The sequence below is a fragment of the Platalea leucorodia genome, assembly GCF_965183815.1.
Source record: "Platalea leucorodia genome assembly, chromosome: 1".
Classification (NCBI taxonomy): domain Eukaryota; kingdom Metazoa; phylum Chordata; class Aves; order Pelecaniformes; family Threskiornithidae; genus Platalea; species Platalea leucorodia.
Window position 1 is genome coordinate 47858665 of NC_138823.1, and position 18874 is coordinate 47877538.

General features: G+C 40.8%; 1 protein-coding gene across 1 annotated transcript in view; it reads left to right on the plus strand.

The window, feature by feature from the left end:
• The window catches only part of KLHL14 (kelch like family member 14), a gene marked incomplete at both ends in the record, with an annotated part of 60498 nt that overhangs the window by 9001 nt on the left and 32623 nt on the right, over positions 1 to 18874 (plus strand). Inside the window, one exon of the mRNA XM_082321950.1 lies at positions 7307 to 7428. Coding sequence (XP_082178076.1) covers positions 7307 to 7428 — 122 coding nt within the window. The remainder of the gene's footprint in view (positions 1 to 7306; positions 7429 to 18874) is intronic.

Here is an 18874-nt window from a genome sequence, read left to right on the forward strand (position 1 = left end):
AGCATTCTAGAAACATTTCCATTTTACCACCTCTATCCAAAACAAACAACAAAAAAAAAGAGGTGGGGAAGGGAAAGCAAACTGCAAAAGCATCTAGCTTTGACATTTTCTTTAGTTTCATTTTTAAAAGTATTCAGGATCAAGGGAATTTCTTTAAGATTTGTCAGAACTTCCAACAATATGGAAGATCTGTTGTTTGCATAGTTTTGCCAATAAGATTCATGACACAGGAGGCTTTGTGACGCATTTACCAGTGTAAGTTTTGCTAGTAAAATTCTTTTGATTCAAATGCCTTACAATGCTTTGGATACTGTGTGGCTAGTAAGGATATCTGTAGCATTCAGATCTCAGTGAATTTAAAGACTTGTGTTCAGATGATCTATTTGTGTAGATACTGTCACTATAGAAGTACTATTCGTGATCTCACATAGGCGACGCATCGACTAAAGCCTGTCTCAAGCTGTAAGGAACAAGTGTTGTGTACAAATACAGCAACCTTGGCAGGACTCCGTATGGGAAAGCTACTGAGCATCTTTACGGGGAACTGTTCCAGTCTCCTGTCAACATGAAGAATAAGCTTATAATACAGGGAGACAAAGATGAGAAGCACGTTCCTGTGTGTTCCTCCCAAAGGAACGCTGATAGTAGATGCCAGTCTTCCAGGATAGTTGCCCACCCCTAAGCTACGTATTAGTTCAGAGGCTCTTATCCCAAAAGCAAGGGACATTCACTTTAAAAAACCTTCCAGCTAAAAAAATACCCTAACTCCTCAAGATTTACTTAGACACCATTCTAAACTAGTAACGGCAGTGGGATTGGATTCATAAAGAAAAATCTGGTATTCAGAGCTCCAAACAGATTCTAAGATATTTTAATAGAATCATAGAATCGTTTAGGTTGGAAAAGACCTTTAAGATCATGAAGTCCAACCGTTAATCTAGTGCTGCCAAGTCCACCACTAAACCATGTTCTTAAGCACTTCATCTACACATCTTTTAAATAACCCCAGGGATGGGGACTCCACCGCTTCCCTGGGCAGCCTGTTCCAGTGCCTGACTACCCTTTCAGTGAAGAAAATACAAGGGATGGAAAATTGTCTGGCAACTGTAGAAATAAAGAAAACTTTAACTTGTCAGATAACTTTGTAACAGTTAAGTGTGGCCTGTCAGACAAAAGATGCACTTACCCTTAGACTTCTGCTTTTTAGATAGAGACAAAAAGGAAAGATTGTTCTTGGAGCAAACAGTGATTCTCCTTTTTTCTATTTATAAACCCCCACATCTAGTAGATTCAGGGGACAAAACCAAGAAATCAATGTCTGCAGCAAATCATTCCTAACTTAGTATTTATGTTCCTAAACTTCAGTCTGTCAGTGGTCAGCAACATGTATTAAATGAGCAGGAGAGCAGGTGTCTCTTGGGCATCACTGAACCTCTTCAGTGAATGTTACGGTGAGCTCTGCTGCAATGAAAACTTGTACTCAGGGCCTTCTGCTAAGCATGCCCATATTGAGAATGAAAAGATGAAAACAAATCTTCATGGCACTAAAGTGAATGATAAGACTGGTTTTCAGGTACAGTATTAATAGAAGGTTTTTTTACATTCTTTCAAGTGTGCCTTGGGAAATAGGTGTGCCTTAGCAGAGTCAGAAAAGTCCATTCATAAAGCAACATTCATACATTCAGCATATGTTTGAATGTATTTTGAACCTAAGAACTAAATAATTTCTTGGTCATAATTTGCAAGACACCTCAGCATGCTTTAGGTTTTGACAAAATCTGGATATTCTTTTAGGTCTGTACTTTGCCCATAAGGAGAAGGATATGCCTGGTGGGTCAGAGTTCAGCAGAAGTCTGATCTGCAGGACTTGGTCTGGCGGCTGTGAGAGTTCAGGTCCTTCCCCTGGCAGTGCTATAGTGTTAGGAAGAGGTTCTGGATGCCTGTTCATCTATAGGTTGTGATGTTCATTAATTCATTTTATGTGATAACAAAACCTCACAAAATTTCTCCATCCAAAATAAATTCTACATTGTATCTTATGGCTTTCATCAAGTTTATAGTTAAACTCCTGGATAATGATATTTTCTCTCTATTAAACATGTGTTGCTAATCATGGCTATATTTGCAGTCAACTGTGGAAGCCAAAATCCATTGAAATAAGCAGTTTTCATATGACACTTTTGTTGCACTGAAATGCCTGTCCAGGAGCGGGGAAGGTAATTGTTGAAGATCTCATCACATGTTCTGTGATGGCAAAACAGTTTCTTCAGTCACAGGCAAATGGATGCCTGCGGCATCAGTTCAGATTTGCAGACTGCAACTAGATTCTCCATTACATTTTTGTTGGACACAACACTCCTTCAGATGCCTTTTTAGAAGAAAAGGGTTGCTAAGGACTGTCCTGGTTTCTGAAGATTAAATAAAGTCTTCAGTGTTAACAAAGAAAAGGTCTGCAACTGAAATGCTGATGGCGACAGTGTATTTATCTCTTTGTCTGTTACCTTGAGGTTGGTATCTAAACCTAACTGCAATACTTAGTTTCTGCTGCAGGTTAATACAGCCACTTTTTCTGAAATTCTTGCTACTTCTTGGTTTGACAGTATCACTATGTGCCGGCCTCCAGTTTCTCAAATCCTTTGATGTAATGAGATTTGTGGATATAGGTGAAATTCACCACCCATTCACCTGCTCTTGCTGGATCTGGGCTGGTCTTCTGGCTGTTTTTGTTTGCACCTGAGTTCAGTGAGCAAATACCTGAAGTTCAATTTGGCTCTGCTGCGTTTAAGGTCAGCACTCATGCAGGAGCAATGCATCCCATGTCTGTGAGGTCCCTGGTCTGAAGAGCCACCTGGCTTGCTGCATCCTCAAAGCCATGGTGATAGCCTATATTAAAAGAGAATTAATGATCCAGGTTTTTGGTTTTATTATAGCCTGAGTTAAGAGGAAAGTATAGTTGGATAGTCTTTTTTTTTTTTTTTTTAATTGATTACCATGATCACCTGTATGTCTGAGATGCAGTTTTCTTTCTGATGTGTAACACTACACCAAATTAGGAACCACAGGATTGCCACTTCATCGTTGTATTTTTTCAGTTTCTTTGCATTCGCTAATGCAGAGAGGGAAGCCTTACTGCATTGTTTGAAAACTGGAAGAGTCTGGAGCAAACCTGTTGTTGTTGGGGCTTGTTTTCTTGCCAGCCTTGTTGGAATGAAGTTCTACTAACTGCCCAGATAAGGAAAGCCTATCAGTGCAAGATTGATGGGTATGCTAATACAGAAAAACAATGTACAAGAAGAGTATTTCCCATTCATGCAGTTTCCATTAACGTGAGGCTATCAAGGTTGCAAAAGAGCTTTGGGTGGGAGTGGTTGTAAGGAGCATTGAGGTCTCTTACTGTCTTTTCTGCTGATTCCTTGTGAGTTGATAAACTATCTTGGGCTCAGCATTTTGCCCTCTATATTCACGGTTAGTTTAGACTATGGACTAGCGACCTGAGTTTCAGAGCTGATGCACGTCTGCCGCTACCTTTGAAGTGAGCAGAATTTAGGTATGTTGATGGGTATTCAGCATCTGCGAAAGCAAAGCCACTTATATGAGTTCTTAAATTCCTAGGTTGGTGTGCCTGAAGGAAACAGTACTAAGTTTGAAAACGTTGACTTTAAAATATACTTTGGTTTCCAGTCTTGTAAGTAGACAAAATAAATTTCACACCACATGGGGTACCCAGGAACTTAATTAAGGTGAATTAACTGTTTTAAAATCTTTGCAGAACAGAAACTGCAAGGTGTGCACAGAATAATAACAACGTGTATATTCATCAATGAGAACTAGAGTTTTGGATTCTAGGTATAAGAAATGCTTTCGGGATAAGATATAGATAAGTTTATCTCAGCTTTTGCCATGACATCAGCCTGCCTGGTCATGGTTAACGTTATTTTAGCCTTCCCTGACCAGGACCCACTACTGTTAATTGAACACAAGATGATCATAATAGCCTTGCTAGGGACACTGTGAACCACAGTGTGTAACTGAATAGTGTATTGCACTGTGAAATAAGGACTATGAAAAGAGAGTGTTTCAGATATAATGCAGAGCGTTTCACATGGTAATCTTGAGTTATCCAAATAGCAAACATGTAATAATGCAAGAACAGGAGAAACTTTATCTTGCTAAAGTATTACACACATTTTTAAATCCTGCCTTCATCGTAGTGTTTCACTGAATTGCATTTTTATTAATATTTGGAAAAGTCTTATGCATATATGCAGTGATCATTTCCATGTTTTTCATATTTTGGAATGTATTTTAAAATTTTAACAATACTACTCAGTGCAATATGAAACGCAAATATAATGTAATAAAGAAATTTTTTTTCAAAACCTAAAAGGTAGCGATTCACACCAAAACTTAAAAAGCAGAATTGGCTCCAAGAAAACACATCAGTTTAAAACATGCATATCTTGAGTCACTGTATTATCTTTACTTGGTTCACTGGAAGAGCTCTCAATACAGATGAATTAGATACTTTGAGTGAAAGAACCCATCTCCTCTTTGCCATGTGAGAGTTCCCTGTGCTTTTCATAGAGACTGTGCTGGCTATTAAGTTCCTACTAAACTTTTATTAAGGGCTTCTGTTCATGCTACTTCCCATTTTAAACATGTAAAAATACTAAATATTTTTTAAACATTCGCATATAGCAGTGCTGCTCCTTCTCAAGAAACAGTAGCTTCTCAGATTGTTTAGCTGGAAAAGTAATGTTAAGGATAGTTGCAGCTGCCAAAGTCTGGAAACTCAGAGTTACATCTGACATTTCATTCTTCACCTTAACTATTGAGCCTTGGCCATTCATTGGTTTTTCACAGTGCTTTGGAGTTAGAAGGGAGTTTTACAGATGAAAGATGAAAATCAAAATAAACTCCTTTATCAAGTAAACCTTGCAAGGGCATTCTGAATTTTACAATACACAGGGAGTTGATTGTGATATAACATACAACACAAGAGAGTTGGAATAAACAATTTATTCTCTATCGTTAGGGATGGCCATGCATAACTGACTTATGGCTCTGGTTTGCTCTGCCACTTGCTACGTGTGCAGTCATCCCTAACTCATACCAAAAATAGTTTATCATAATCCTGTGTTGCATCATTTTTAGCAAATGTTCTTTCATTAAAAACTTTATCGGGGACATTGAACATTTCAAGATGCTGGCAAAGCTTACGAAAGCTTTCCCCAGAGCTTGGTCTCACTGAGTGGAGTCAGTGCCGACAGTGATCATGAGATGGTTCCCGATGTCCTGCACAGATACAGTCTGGTGGGCAGGTAACAGTCATCATTTGACAGTACATAGCAGGTTCAGCGCAGAGGTCAAAGGCTGGCTTGTCAGAAAGACTGAAGGACCGCAGGGGCTCCCCCCAGGTCAGGAGCAAAGCAGGGGGTAGGACAGCGTGGGAGAATATTGCAGTGGCACTGCCCCTGCGGTGTAACTCCTGCCCCTGGAGTGAGGCTTTCATTTCCTCCGCTGTCAATTCAGGACCTTCCCTGAGCCCTAAATCCATTTAAAAACAAACAAGGCCATCTGCCAGATAATTCCCCAGCCATCCTCATGATAGATGTATCTGCAGTCTGTAGTTGTCTTTTGGATAGCCATTTGAAAGGTTTTATTCCTAAGCATCGTGTGGATCGAGCCTTCAGCTGTGTGCTCCCTTCCTGAAGGAGGTTCTTTTTGAGTAGTGTGTGTCTACAGCACAACATAGTTCATTTTGCCCAGTCTTCTGAAGAGAGAATGCAATCCTGGTACAAATCTAAACTGGTGGGTCCCCAAAACTGTCTAGGTAGTAGTTGGAGCTAAGCCACTGGTGTGCCTCGGTGGTAGAGCACCCGCTGCCGGAGTGCACTGCTGAGATTGGAGCTCCTGGGCGGTGGTTTTACCCCGCGGCGTGCAGTTGTGGTGGTGGGCTTTGGTTCGTGGCATTCTGTACCTTTCTTGGCCAGGAGTGTTTGCTGCAGACTGACACACAGATTGCTACAGTGATGTTGTTGTGCTTGGAAAAACGTTGGTGTTTGGCAAGGGTGCTTCCCATCAAATGCATGGTCTCCCTGCACATGCGTTCGTATCGGATGCGTTTTATCCAGGCTATGTCACCTTCCTGCTTCACGGGAACATTTTGAGTGTAGACCTTTATTTCAGCATTATCACACCCAAGCTTAGTATAACCGATGAAAGTTCAATTATATGCGAAGTGACTATTAAAGCATCAGGGCTCATCTGGGGGTCTGAGCCTCCCCTCCCCTTTTCAGTTCCAATTGTGCTAAATCCCTTAATGTTGCAAAGAAATTGTACATTCATCAGGTGGAGCGTTGGAGGCCAGGGTGCAGATAACCACTTTTACTGCATATGAGACATTGCAGTCCTGTTCTTAAGAACTGCCAGGCAGATTGGGAATCACGGTCACGCTTAATAGCAGCGAATTGCCAGCTCTTGATGGGTGGGTAGTCACTCCTTTCAGTGGTTGCCCCCTGGGGGAGAAGGTAGAAAAACAGAGGGAGGGAATTAGAGTGACTTTGCACAGTTGAGCAGGTTCATGCCGCTGGATCAGTGGCAAGCACTGGCAGGGCTCCACTCTGGGGAGGCTCACAACAACATCACAGTCTCATTTTTACCAATTGGTGTTGCTATAGCCAGTGGTGCACAGGGGGAGAGCAAAGAGAAGGGGGGGAGCCGGGGGGGAGAGTGAAAGCAAGAGTCTGGATTAAACAAACAAAAGTGCTTGTAAGTAGCATTTAACCCATAACCATTAGCCCAGTGCTGCTAATTGTACTAAACTATGTATCTGAAGTTCAGTGTGTGATTAAAGAGTTGGCTCACAAACTCTCTGCATAACCTTAATTTTTTCAAGGTTCTTTGAGTGTAGAATGGCTTATAATAATGATTTTGACTAATACGATTTTTGACATGCAACTTTAATGCTTAACCTTAGTACAACTCCAGAGCATTTCATGTGTATTCAGCTGTAAAGAGTGATGATTTAAAGGGATAATATAAGAAAAAGGTCGTTCTAGAATGAACCTCTAACAAATTGCATAAAGGAAGCTTATTATTTCATGAGTAGAGAGATATGCAGCTTTTCTGATCATTTTTCTGCTTGGTTCAAAAAATTGTTGAGACATGATTGGGGAAAGAAACACAAAAAATGAAATAGAAAACTGCAAGCAGTGAACATTCTTTTGATGGTTATGATTTTGTTGCCACTAAAAATACTCCTCAGTAATGTGGTTGTTCATCTTTCCTCTTGTTTTGGGTGAAGAATTCGTTCCAATAAGAAAATGCTGTTATTGGTTGGAGGATTGCCTCCCGGACCTGACCGGCTACCCAGCAATTTGGTTCAGTATTATGATGATGAAAAGAAGACATGGAAAATACTGACAAGTAAGTGGTTTATTTTTGTACAGTTGTCTTGATGAATTTAAAAACATGGTTAATCAAATTAGACACTTTATTGATTTGTTTCTCTTCAGAGGTTTGTTTATGTATCACAGGGGGCTTCACAATGGAGCAATAAATTGAGATTGCAGAAGATGCTAATTTTATAATAGGATAGGCCTAAATTAACATTGGCTTAAAATCATTCCAGTAAGTTTTTTAAGTAAACTTGTAAGTCTTTCATACTGCAACATGAATACATGCATATTTATGTACATAGGAATAAAATCTGGTTTAGGGAAAAAAAAAAAGGCAATGGTCGAGACAGTTTTCTCAGACTCAGATCCCTGGTAAGCCATAGTACTAGAGCACACCTTTGATTCTCTTTTTGCATTTTCATTTCCTTCTTCCAGCTTTATCTGTTGTCCACAATCATTAAAGAAAGGTTTCCTCTGTACTGCTCTGCGTCCATTGCTGACAGAAGCATTGGTGGAATATATCAGCTACAATAAACAGTGCACGGAGGCGCCTATCACAAAATTCTTTCCCACCTTCTTTTAAAGGTTGATTGTGTTTTAGAGTAAGTATTCTGCCTCGAGCATCGAGATTTGGAACTTATTGTTATGTTGGTTGCGATTCCCAGTCTGACTTGGTCATGGAATCAAATCATAGCTTCTTGAGTGCAGCAGGCTGTGTGTGCATTAGTCCCCTTGTGGCTAAACTGGCTGCATTGGTCAATAAAACTAAATTTTAACTGTCAAAATTGCCCAAAGCAGTATAGATAAAATAATAAATGAGCAATTTTGATCCATAAATCAAAGCCATACTTCTAAAACTGGACAACTGGTAAAACCTGGATTTCCTAATAGACCTGCTTTTTTTCCCCAGTAGAATACGTTTTACAGAATTCTGTTCTTCATCCATTATCCAAAGCCCTTTAATGGGATACATCCACATTAATATCGTATGCACAGGTTAGGATGAAAAATAATTAAAAAGACTGCTATGATGCAGGGCTTGAAATGATGCCTTTGCAAATTGCTTTCTCCCACGGAAAATTTAGGAGCCTTTCTGAAAGTGCTGCAACATAAAAACTGCTTAGGTATAGGTGCCCTGAACTAATAGTTGAGGATGTTGTGTAAGAATGGCAATTACAAAAAGTCATATGAACTGTACATTAGAAAAGTCTCCAGCATCTGTACTAGGGAACATACTATGCTTCACAGTTTTCAGAATAATAAGATACAATATTCACCTCTGTACGCTACTTCTAAGAAAATTTTGAAGATGGTAAGTCAGTGAAAAAGCAGTGATATTATGTAAGGCAGAAATGTCCAGGATTTTTTAATTTGCTGTGTCTAACCCAGTGGCTCACCAGAATAGGCAGGAGAAATGGATCTCTTGCTTCAAGGTCTGAACTCTCCACTGAATTAAAGTAAAAAACATTATTCTGAGTCTTACCTTTCTGTAGATGTCTCAGATTTTGTAAGAATGAAATTTATTCTGTTCTTAGTTACTTACATTGTGATGCTGTCTCCAAGACTGTGGGAAACTGGACCCAGAGGCATGATACCTAAATGCTCTGGTTAAAAATCCATTGCTAGTATTTGAATAACACCACTGTGTATGGTGGTGTTGAGAGGTGTTTCTGAATAATTTTATGTGATTTTATCAAAAGAATGTGGTCTTTTTTGTGTTACCTCTAACAAATAGTAACAAATAGTAAACAAAAATTCTCTTTCCATTCTGGTTAATGCATGTAACCTTCTGTGCTGTGATTAAAAAATGATGCGTCTGTTACAGTCCTAGCTAGCTCATGTTCAAGCACTTGATGCTCAGCACTGGAAGTCCTGAAGGTCCTAGGATCTGTTTCAGTGTCAGCTGTCTAATACACAGCCCTCTCGTGACATGAGTAATCCTGTTCTTACCAAAACTGCTAGAAAAGGATGCCTTCTTGGCCTGGACTACTGTTCGAGGATGTCTTTTCACACTGAAAAAGACTAAATGTTAATAAGCGTGATTTCTTAGAATTACTACTCACCAAATGGTAGCAATAATTATTTTTTAAAAAAAGTTGAAATAAGAGTTTCAAGTATCCCCTGCTTTATTTTCTAACTTGATATAAGAGAGGATGGGTAGTGGAGGCAAATTGGAGTAGAACTTTCGTCCTGTCCTTTCCATAAAACACTGAAGGACTATACAGCATAGGAGTGCAAGGCTTTAAGAGCTGTGACGGAGTAGTTTTCGGGAAGACCACAAACTAATCACATTATAACATGGTGATAGTTCAGTGCAGTCATGGTGGTGTATCAGCATATTATGACATTTACAGTGTGTGGGAATTTACGGACATTGTTCTGTTTTTATTTTTCATATATTTTTTGCAAGTTAGGAAGAAGTACATTTATTTCCTTCCTTTACCCTTTTACCTCTCTCCCAATCCACACTTTTGGAAAATGATTGGTCTGTTTATTCTTATCAGAGATGTACAATCCGCAGCAAAGGAGGAAGATTTTTTCTTTTCTGTTTCTTTTTCACTTGTTTAGACAGTGCTGTCAGTCCTGATGTTGCAGTTCACCCCCGGCTCATCAGTGCAGATGAGGAGTTTGCTCCCTAGTGAACGGGGACAGAACAAAAGCCGTGTCCTGCTCATTAGGTTCTGTGATGGGAAGAATCTTAGTCCTTGTAGTCTGGTATTTTAGGGTGTTCTATCTTCCTATCACCTTAGGTGTATTTGATTTCTTCCTGTACTAGCAAACGTTTACAAAGACTTTTCTTTACCCTTCTGCCCTCCAGTAGACCCCCCCACACCAACAAAAAGGCAGGCTTTGCACTTAGAGGCTTAGTGATCCAATGTAAATGTGCACAGAAATTCTCCTTTCCCTCCTCCAAACCTATCTACATTACTCATTTTCTGCTTTCTGTGCCAGTGGCATTTGGGGGTAGGGAAGGTGGGAAAGGAGCTTGCAAGCACTTAGTCCTGGGTGCAGTGGCAGGGCCGTTGAGGAGGAGATGGATGAGAGGAGACTGAATCTCCTCTGGTCACCCTCCACTGAGAGGAGCCCCAGAAGTTACTCAGCAGGGCCTGCAAACCCGTTTGAGAGGGAGCTGTTTGCCTGTTGCCTTTTTCCTTCTCAGCATGGAGAGTGGCTGTTGCAACCACTCAGTTGCTTAGGGCTCTGTGTCCTGCCTTCTGTGATGCGTAAGGAACAGGAGAAGATCAACCATCAGAAACTACTGACTCCATGTAAGCCGTGGCACTGCAGTTGGAGGTATGAAGACAGTTGCAGGTGGAACAGCACAAGCTATCGAGTATGACAGCTCAGCAGAGTAGCAATCTCATTTTGTTCCCGCGACAAGACTAGATCTATTGGCAGGGGATACTGCCCACCTCTCTCTGCCTGGCTAGCCAAAGCACCAAATGCATCAGTACTAATGGGAGTAATTCTAAAGGTATCAGGAAAACAACTTGCCTTGTTCATAGATCCAGAAGAGGAGGGGAAGCATGCACCCATTTCCAATTTTTTAATGTCATCATCTATAGGCAAGAATGCTATGGCTCAAGGGATCGGTAGATTTTTCACAGTCTAGTATTACTGTGTATTTTTCCTGCCTGGTATTTCTCAGAGTTATTTTTTTCTATGTTGGCAACAAAGAAGAGAGGCAGAATAAAGAAAGAAAAGAAGAAACTAAGTGGCATTTTACAAACATTTTCTACCACCTGATTTTACTTGATGTGGGCACAACCCTAATCTAAGATTCGTAATGTGCACATTGCTGTTTAATTTGAAACACTACTTATTGCATAGTCGTGCCTGAGAAAAGTAGAGGCTTTTATAGACTGTATGGTGAAGTACAGTGAACAGATCTTCACTGCGTGGTTTCTTTTCAGGCTTGCCTACACGTGCACGAACACCAGTTCATTTTTTAACTGGGTGCTACCTATGTCACATGGCAGCAACAGGCTACCACTGCCAGTGACGCAAACCAAAGGGCTGATGGGTGTTTGACTGTCCTTAGTAACAGCAAAAGTTCTGCTCTATTATTGGGATTTCCTTGTGCCATGATATCTTGCAGTCCTCATATCTACTTACTGGATGTGGGGCAGTGGGGAGGTGTCTCTGTGTCACCACCTCATGCCTCACTGCTCAGAACCAGCCACTGCTGCTTCGGGTTTAATTACCAGCTACGGTCCTGCCAGGAGTCCTTGTTTAATCCTAGAACTCCTTTGGTTGTTTGTTTTAACTGCAACATTTAAGATTAATTAAACTTTAAGGAAGTGAAACAATGTTTTGTTTGTTAGAATTATTCTATAATAATTGCAAGTTTCAAAATCCAGAGCCTATAAAGATTTTTTGTGTTCAGAATTGCATAGCTCTCCCAAAAACCCTACTGCTAAGGCAATGATGTATTACTTTCACTTTCATTATATGTTTTTAATCAGAGCGTGACTTCACACTAGACAAAGCGATGCTTTATGCATGGTCTCCCTTGTTTTTTGCTAAAATCTTTTGACATGATTAATTTTACTTTAATGCTTTTGTCTTGTTGTAATGGTAAGGATGATGGGTATAAACCAGGGCAAAAAATACATGCTTTTCTGTCATAATGCCTCTAAGCATTTAAAAAATATATTAAATGAAAGAAAAAAATATCACAAGAGACTGATCCAACTGGAATTAAATTTCTTGCTACGTGAACAGAGAATGCAAGAAATAAATAAAAATGATGCAGTCATTGTTTTAGGTTTTTTTTTTTCCCCATAGCAATGTATCCATCTGTCTGATTAGAAGCGATGAGTAGGAGAGAAATTGTGTCTTCAGATTTCTAGGTATACAGTGAATCCTCCCTTCAATGCAAAATTCCTTTTTCTCTAAAGCACAAAAAGGTGAAATATTGGAAACGTTACTGAACTCTTACATGGCACGTTCCATCCATGTGAAGCTGCAGCTGCAGCAGATCTTTCTTTCATATCGGTACTTTGTTTTTCAGTAAGATGCTAATTGTAACATTCCTTAACTTCCCTAGCTAACCACATCATCTGCGTAAACCACAGAGAGGATTCAATGAGCATCAAAATAGTGGCAAATACATGTACGGGCAATAATGCATTTATGCCTAGGTATTGCACTAGGTTTAGTTTTTAATCCAATATCATTGTCCAATGAAAAGTATAATACAGGTGATATATTTGGATAGGAAAGACAGGGAAATGTCTAGAAGGTCACCAGACTGGAGAGTTTAGTCAGGATGATCAGTGCCCCATTTCTGGTTACTTCTTTTCCTAGTTACTCCTTAGTCTTATTTTAGTTATCTTGACCTTTCTACCCTTTGCTAGGTATATTTATGTCTGCTGTGTTTCGCCCATGTGTAAGGACAAACAATGAATCAGGCACTTCGATTTCCTTCTCCATCTCTCTCCTTCATGCCAGCAGCAATCACACAATATCAAGGAGTTGTCATTTATTTGTCTTCCTCTGACTCGCTGATCATAGCAAGCAGCTGGTAACCTTTTCATCCTCGATGCTCTGATAGAGGTGGTCCGTCTTCTCCTTCCTTCCCCAGGTTAGCTGTGCTTTCATTTTCATGTGAGGCAATCTCCACTGCGGGTAGTCTGGCCTGAATACAACATCTTTGCATTTCTGTCATTTTGACTTTTTAAATTTCCCTTCAATATGTGCTGTGACAGTACGGCCTCCTATACAGCAGTCTTCCGTCTTCAGTAACAACACTTGGAGTGTCAGCCAGCACTTAGGCATACTGGTGGTTCTAGAAACCCTTTCAGCATCATTATTTATGCATTTTACCCACAGGGGAGTCAGGTAAAAGGAAAGTAGAATGGTTTGCTTCGTATCATAGTCAGCATCAGAGAACCCGGGTCACTCCACTCCCCAGCCTACATCATTTCTGCTGGAATAGGTTGCATTTCTTTCTCTTCTGTTTTCTTTGGCAGTTCTGGGATGCTCAGTTGCATCAGCCTTTCCTATACAGAATGATATTTTGTCCTTCCTGGGCAAAGTAATAACAGAAGTCCTGTTCCTCTGTTTTTCTGAAATGGCTTTGGAGTCACTAAGAGCTTCTCAGTCCTTCATGTGTTGGAATGCTTTATCCATTTTTCTCTTTTCCAAGTTGGTTACTTACAAGACAGTACGATTTATGTGCTCACATCAGAGATTCTTGGGAGAAATTTTCAAAGGCATAAATGTCAGTTTAAGTACCACTAGATGCCTAGCACATGTTGTGCCTTTGGAAGTGTTACATCTTTTAAGTAAATGAATTCATCCACTGTAGAGCTTTTACTTTTTAGAAGAATGACAGTGTGTTAGAAGCAAGGTTTCCTTCTTCAATTGACCCCCAATCAATTGGTAACTGAATAAAAGAAGTAGTGTTTGCAAAAAGTGAGTCAAGTCAGATGGACAGGTTAAATGTCTTGACATATGCCAGTTATAATTTCTTCCTCCTTTTCTTGTCACTTGTGAGAATAGTGCACACTTATGTTAATCAAAAATGTGTCTTGATGAACGCTTCTTGGCAGCCCTGATAAATTTCATCTCTCTTACTCCATTTATCCAGCAGTCGGGGATGGTGCAGCTACTGCTTCAGTGCTGTGTCGAGGATGGTTTCAGCACTGCATTGAAAAGCTTGAGCAAGCATTAGCATATTGTTAAGGCAGAAGTCTTGATATTATCCACTAGACAGATTTAATAAATGTGGTAGATGTATGTAGAAGTTGTACATGTACACATATGCACATGCTTTTATGTATCTTCCTCCTTGAATAAACACATCAGTTGTATTAAAAGCTAATTTTAAACATAAATTCCATCTATATTTTCCATTCTTACATTTAGTCCTTTTAAAAAGGTTCAAAACCAGGAAAATACAGTCACAGAAGAAGAGAGATTCATACACAGGAAAGCTGACTGATCAGTACAACTATCCAACTTTAAGCCTGGATTTAGGAGATTTATTCAATGTGGTCAGACACATTGCCAATAAGCCACATGCTTTACACATACAGGGAAGCGAGAATATAGAAGTGAGAAACAGAAGTATAGTGAAGAGTATTTTTTTCACATGTGACATACTAGAGGTTAGCCACAACTCCCATTCTGAGGATGATGCATGGGAATTCAACCATGCAAGTGCCATTAATGGTGCACGCCTGCGTATCTAAGAGCAAGACAGAGCTCTAAGAATGAGTGAAAATGTAGCATGTTCTCACAATGAATGCTGTATTTGTGCCTTAAATATTGTTTTCTTCTGCACTACCGTTTGAGATAACTTTCAAGAAATGTCAGCTCTCTTTCTGTACATTTTTCTTTTTGATTACAACGTTGTTAGCTTCTGCTTTTACACAGGTGTTACTTGACTGTGTATCTTTTGTGATAACCTCTGTACTCTGTTCCTGGCTTGACCAAACAACCTGTTCACTTCACCTTAGAGAATGAAGGGCTAGTGTAAGTAAATTATTTGCTTTTTTTATCATTTCAGTTGAGACTTTCTGCTTATTTATGAGGCAGATTGTTCTGCATATTCCCCTCTTACTTGGAACTGTGATGTATTGTAGGTTCTGGATAGCTTTCTCTTCCGTTATTCCCAGTCCCTTCATATCTTGCTGTGCTGTGTCTTTGAAACGGCCAGTCTTATCAGTGCATTCAGTCTGTTTGGGCTAACAGCCCTCAATAGCATTTCAGCTTCTCTTGGCTGCTTTCTGCCCTTTGTTATGGACTTGTGAACACCCACCTCTCTGGAAACCAGGCTGTTCATTTTCTTCTGCATATACAAAGGTGCCTGAATCTACTCACCTTCATCCTCAGAAACTCCATTGGCAAAAGGTTGCTTTCAGGTAGAGTCCAGAAGTGTTACCCAAATGTCCTGTTTGCTGCCTCTGCTCAGCCAGGACCGTTTGTGGTTGAAAACCTGAGCGGGACAAGAGAACAAGGCACAGCCCCATTCCAAGACATCCTTAGGCAGGGGACCGAGACGGTGCAGAGCTGAGCTGTGGGTGGCTCCAAGTAAGAAGGCAGCAGGTGTAAGACAGGTGAGTTATCAGATGATCTGTACCTTTTCCACAGCAGATGCTGATGTCAGGCTTCTGTGGAGACGTCTTACAAAGAAAGCTGCTGGTTCCTGAAGATGCCGCTCCCTGCTATATCCTTGCAAGTACATCAAATCCTTTGACTCAAAACCTTCCTCCTGGATCACAGAACTTACCTTTTTCTACCTCATCTTTCAACTTGAGTTATGCATCGTTACAGATGGCTTGAGGATGACCGTTCCATTTTGCAGCAACTTCTACAGCTTTGTTCCAAGGCAAAATGAAAACAAATTCCTTCAAATGTTTTTGCAAACCCAGTGTTGTATCATAATGTCCCTTCTGATCTCAACAGCTCTTGTGGGGTGGGGAAAAGGCAGGCAGTTGAAGTTCGAGTCCCTGCTTTGCTCAAGTCAGAGTACAATTTTTCAACTTATGAATCTCTCGTGTATGTCCCAATGGGTATTTCACAGCCCCACCAAAGAAAGTTTTGTCCAGCTTTGCAAGGCTAACTGCAAACTAGAAACTGTGTAACTACAAATAACAAATTGCTATGACTTCACTGGTAAACTCAGGTGAGCAACAGAGCATAGGTACTTGGGCTTAATGCAGCCCTAGAGGGTCTGCAACATTTTGGGTCATCTCAGCCTATGGGCATCATGTGTCTGCTATAAACACACATACCCTGGTACAGTAGGAACTGGGAGCTGCCTTGTCCTGTCTTCTGTCCAAAGCAAGTGTCTCACCTGGCTAGATACAGATTTCAGTAAAGTCACATAATTTCTAGTAAAAGGAAATATTGTCAAAAATGTTCTCACCAGATCTGTTTGTGTTGGTCTCTTTAATACTATTTGGCCGCTGTCTCTAAAAAATCAGCCATCTGGAATAACTTCCACACAAAATTGTGTAGTGTTGTGTGAATTTAGTGCTCACTGCAAACATGCCTTTCTGTTTCTTAGATGATTTCAGGTAAAATTTATGTGTTTATTCCTATCTAGTTGCTCTGGGATTTATGTAGCATTAATGGGAGCTAGGCACGTATGGAGATGAAAATGAACTCTGGTACCAGTGTTTCTAGTTACTTGCTTTAGAAAGCATTCCCTTTTTCCAGTATCTAATGTGACGTTTTATTTATGTACAGATGGGTTGCAAACAGGATGGCAAAGCACCACTAGCTGGGCAAAATGTAATCATAAAAAATTCTCATAGAAATCCTCAGACTTTCTTGAGAAATTGATATATGGTTTATAAATTTTCTCCTCTCAAATGTTCCTAAAACAAAAGGCAATTTCCTTCCAAGAAGTGTTTTGTATACAAGTATTTGCAATACAGATTTCAGAAGCCTGCCTTAGCTTTCTCAGTATTCTAAGGGCTATTAATGGCAAGAGGTGTGCATTTTGCATCCTCAACTTTATTTGCTGTTGTATGTCCTTATTGTGTTGTGGTGGCTCATTGTTTGTAGGAAGTCGTTCTCTTTCCAGTTCTCTATTTTCTCACAGCTTGATTAAGTTCTTTTCTTCCTTTCCTTCCCCATCCCTTTCCCCTTCCCTACCTGCCCCCCTACTCCTGTACCTTCCCTCTGTTTAAGACAGAAATAAAATTTATTACAGACTTCTGAGGGTTTTTTCCTAAGCTTTCTGTCTCATACCAGGTGTTGTATGAGCTACTGCTTTCATTTAACTGAATGCTGGAGTAAGTATCTGCAGGAACAGACTAATACGTCTTTACAGGGATGGTTTTTGGTATGTTGTTTTGTCATATTTATATGTTGTGATTCTACTCCCAAATGGGGATTGTGCTACTATAGGGTATGCAACTGCAGAATGACTGTTCACACTGAGAAAAAAAGTGTTAACAAATTGAATAGTAATGAATTAACCTGCAGAAAAAGCATTTTGCCCTAGTACACAGAAACCCTGCATAACTAGAGCATATAATTTTAAATGAAGCAGGCTCTAGGAATGCCTCAATGGGTGTGATGTCGACAGTAGCTCATAATTCATGGATATGAATTATGGCTGAATATCAGGAAAAAACTTCCTGACATTGAGATCTATTAGGTTGTGGAATAATCTCCCATGGGAAATGGTGAAAATCCCATTGCTTAAGATCAGACTGAGCACTAGGAAAGGTACAAATCCTGGCCTGGCTTCAATCTTTTAGGGCAAATGAATTAATTGCTTTAACATATGCCTTCCCATCAATCTAGACAAGCAATGTCCTCTAGTATTTGCCAGGCAGGAGCAACACAGGCAGCAGTAGCACGAGCTACCCGACCTTGCCCCATGACTGTGCCCCCTCTGCTCGTGGATAGATCACCCCCAGGGGTAAAAAAAAAAGTGTGACTTTGAGCTCCCCCAAGAGCTGCCCTGGAGAATTGCTGTGCTGGCTTCATGGGGGCCTTCGCTTGGGACCTGGGGCTCCCTGCTCAGCTTGCAGCTCTGCTGCCGGGGGACTCATGTCCAGCCTCTGCACGTGGTGCAGGATGTCTCCAGTCCTCCACCTACATCTCTTCCAGTGCTGCCCTGCGACTCCTACTGCTCTTGTGAGTTACCTTAAATTAATGTGCATGAAGGGGTGGGAGGTGCTATCACAGTCTCCCAGAGCAGTCTCTTTGTACCAGGACACCAAGGCAGGGTGTCGAAGGCAGTAGGTCATGTCACAAGAGTGTTGAGGGTGCAAGGCCTAAGCAGGTGGTGTCGGTGGACTGGGGTGAGTGGCAAAAGCCCGACGTGGGGTGGTCTTGTCCATAGTGCCTGCAGAGAGCAGTGTGTGAAATAAGCTGGGCAGTATTTTTGGCGTGGAGGGGGCAGCTGGTTTCCCACTGAGGTGCCCTGAGCTAACCTGCATCCACATGAACTTTCAGACTAGATATAAGGAAGAAATTTTTTACAGTGAGGGTAGTGAAACACTGGAATGGGTTGCCCAGAGAGGTGGTAGATGCCCCATCCTTGGAAACATTCAAGGTCAGGCTGGATGGGGCTCTGAGCAACCTGATCTAGCTGTAGATGTCCCTGCCCATTGCAGGGGGGCTGGACTAGATGACCTTTAAAGGTCCCTTCCATCCCAAAGCATTCTATGATTCTGTGATTCTGTGATCCTATGAACTGCGCACGAGGGCTAAGGCATGGGAGCGAGCCTGGCAGCCCAGCCATTTGGCACGAGAAACCCCCACTCAGGCTTCTTGGGAGCTGGTGAGAGGAACAGCGAAAGGGAATTTGCATCTTTTCCACCATGTGAACATCTGTTATCTGTGAACCCAGGTAAGCCTACCCGGCTGCTCACTGAGCTCAGCAAATACCCAGACCTTCCTGTGGCTGATGTGAGCCTGTCATTTTCAGTAACAAATAATTTGTGACTGAATCATTTTAAAATTTCCCATTTTGTTGCAAGTAGATAATGTATTTAATGCAC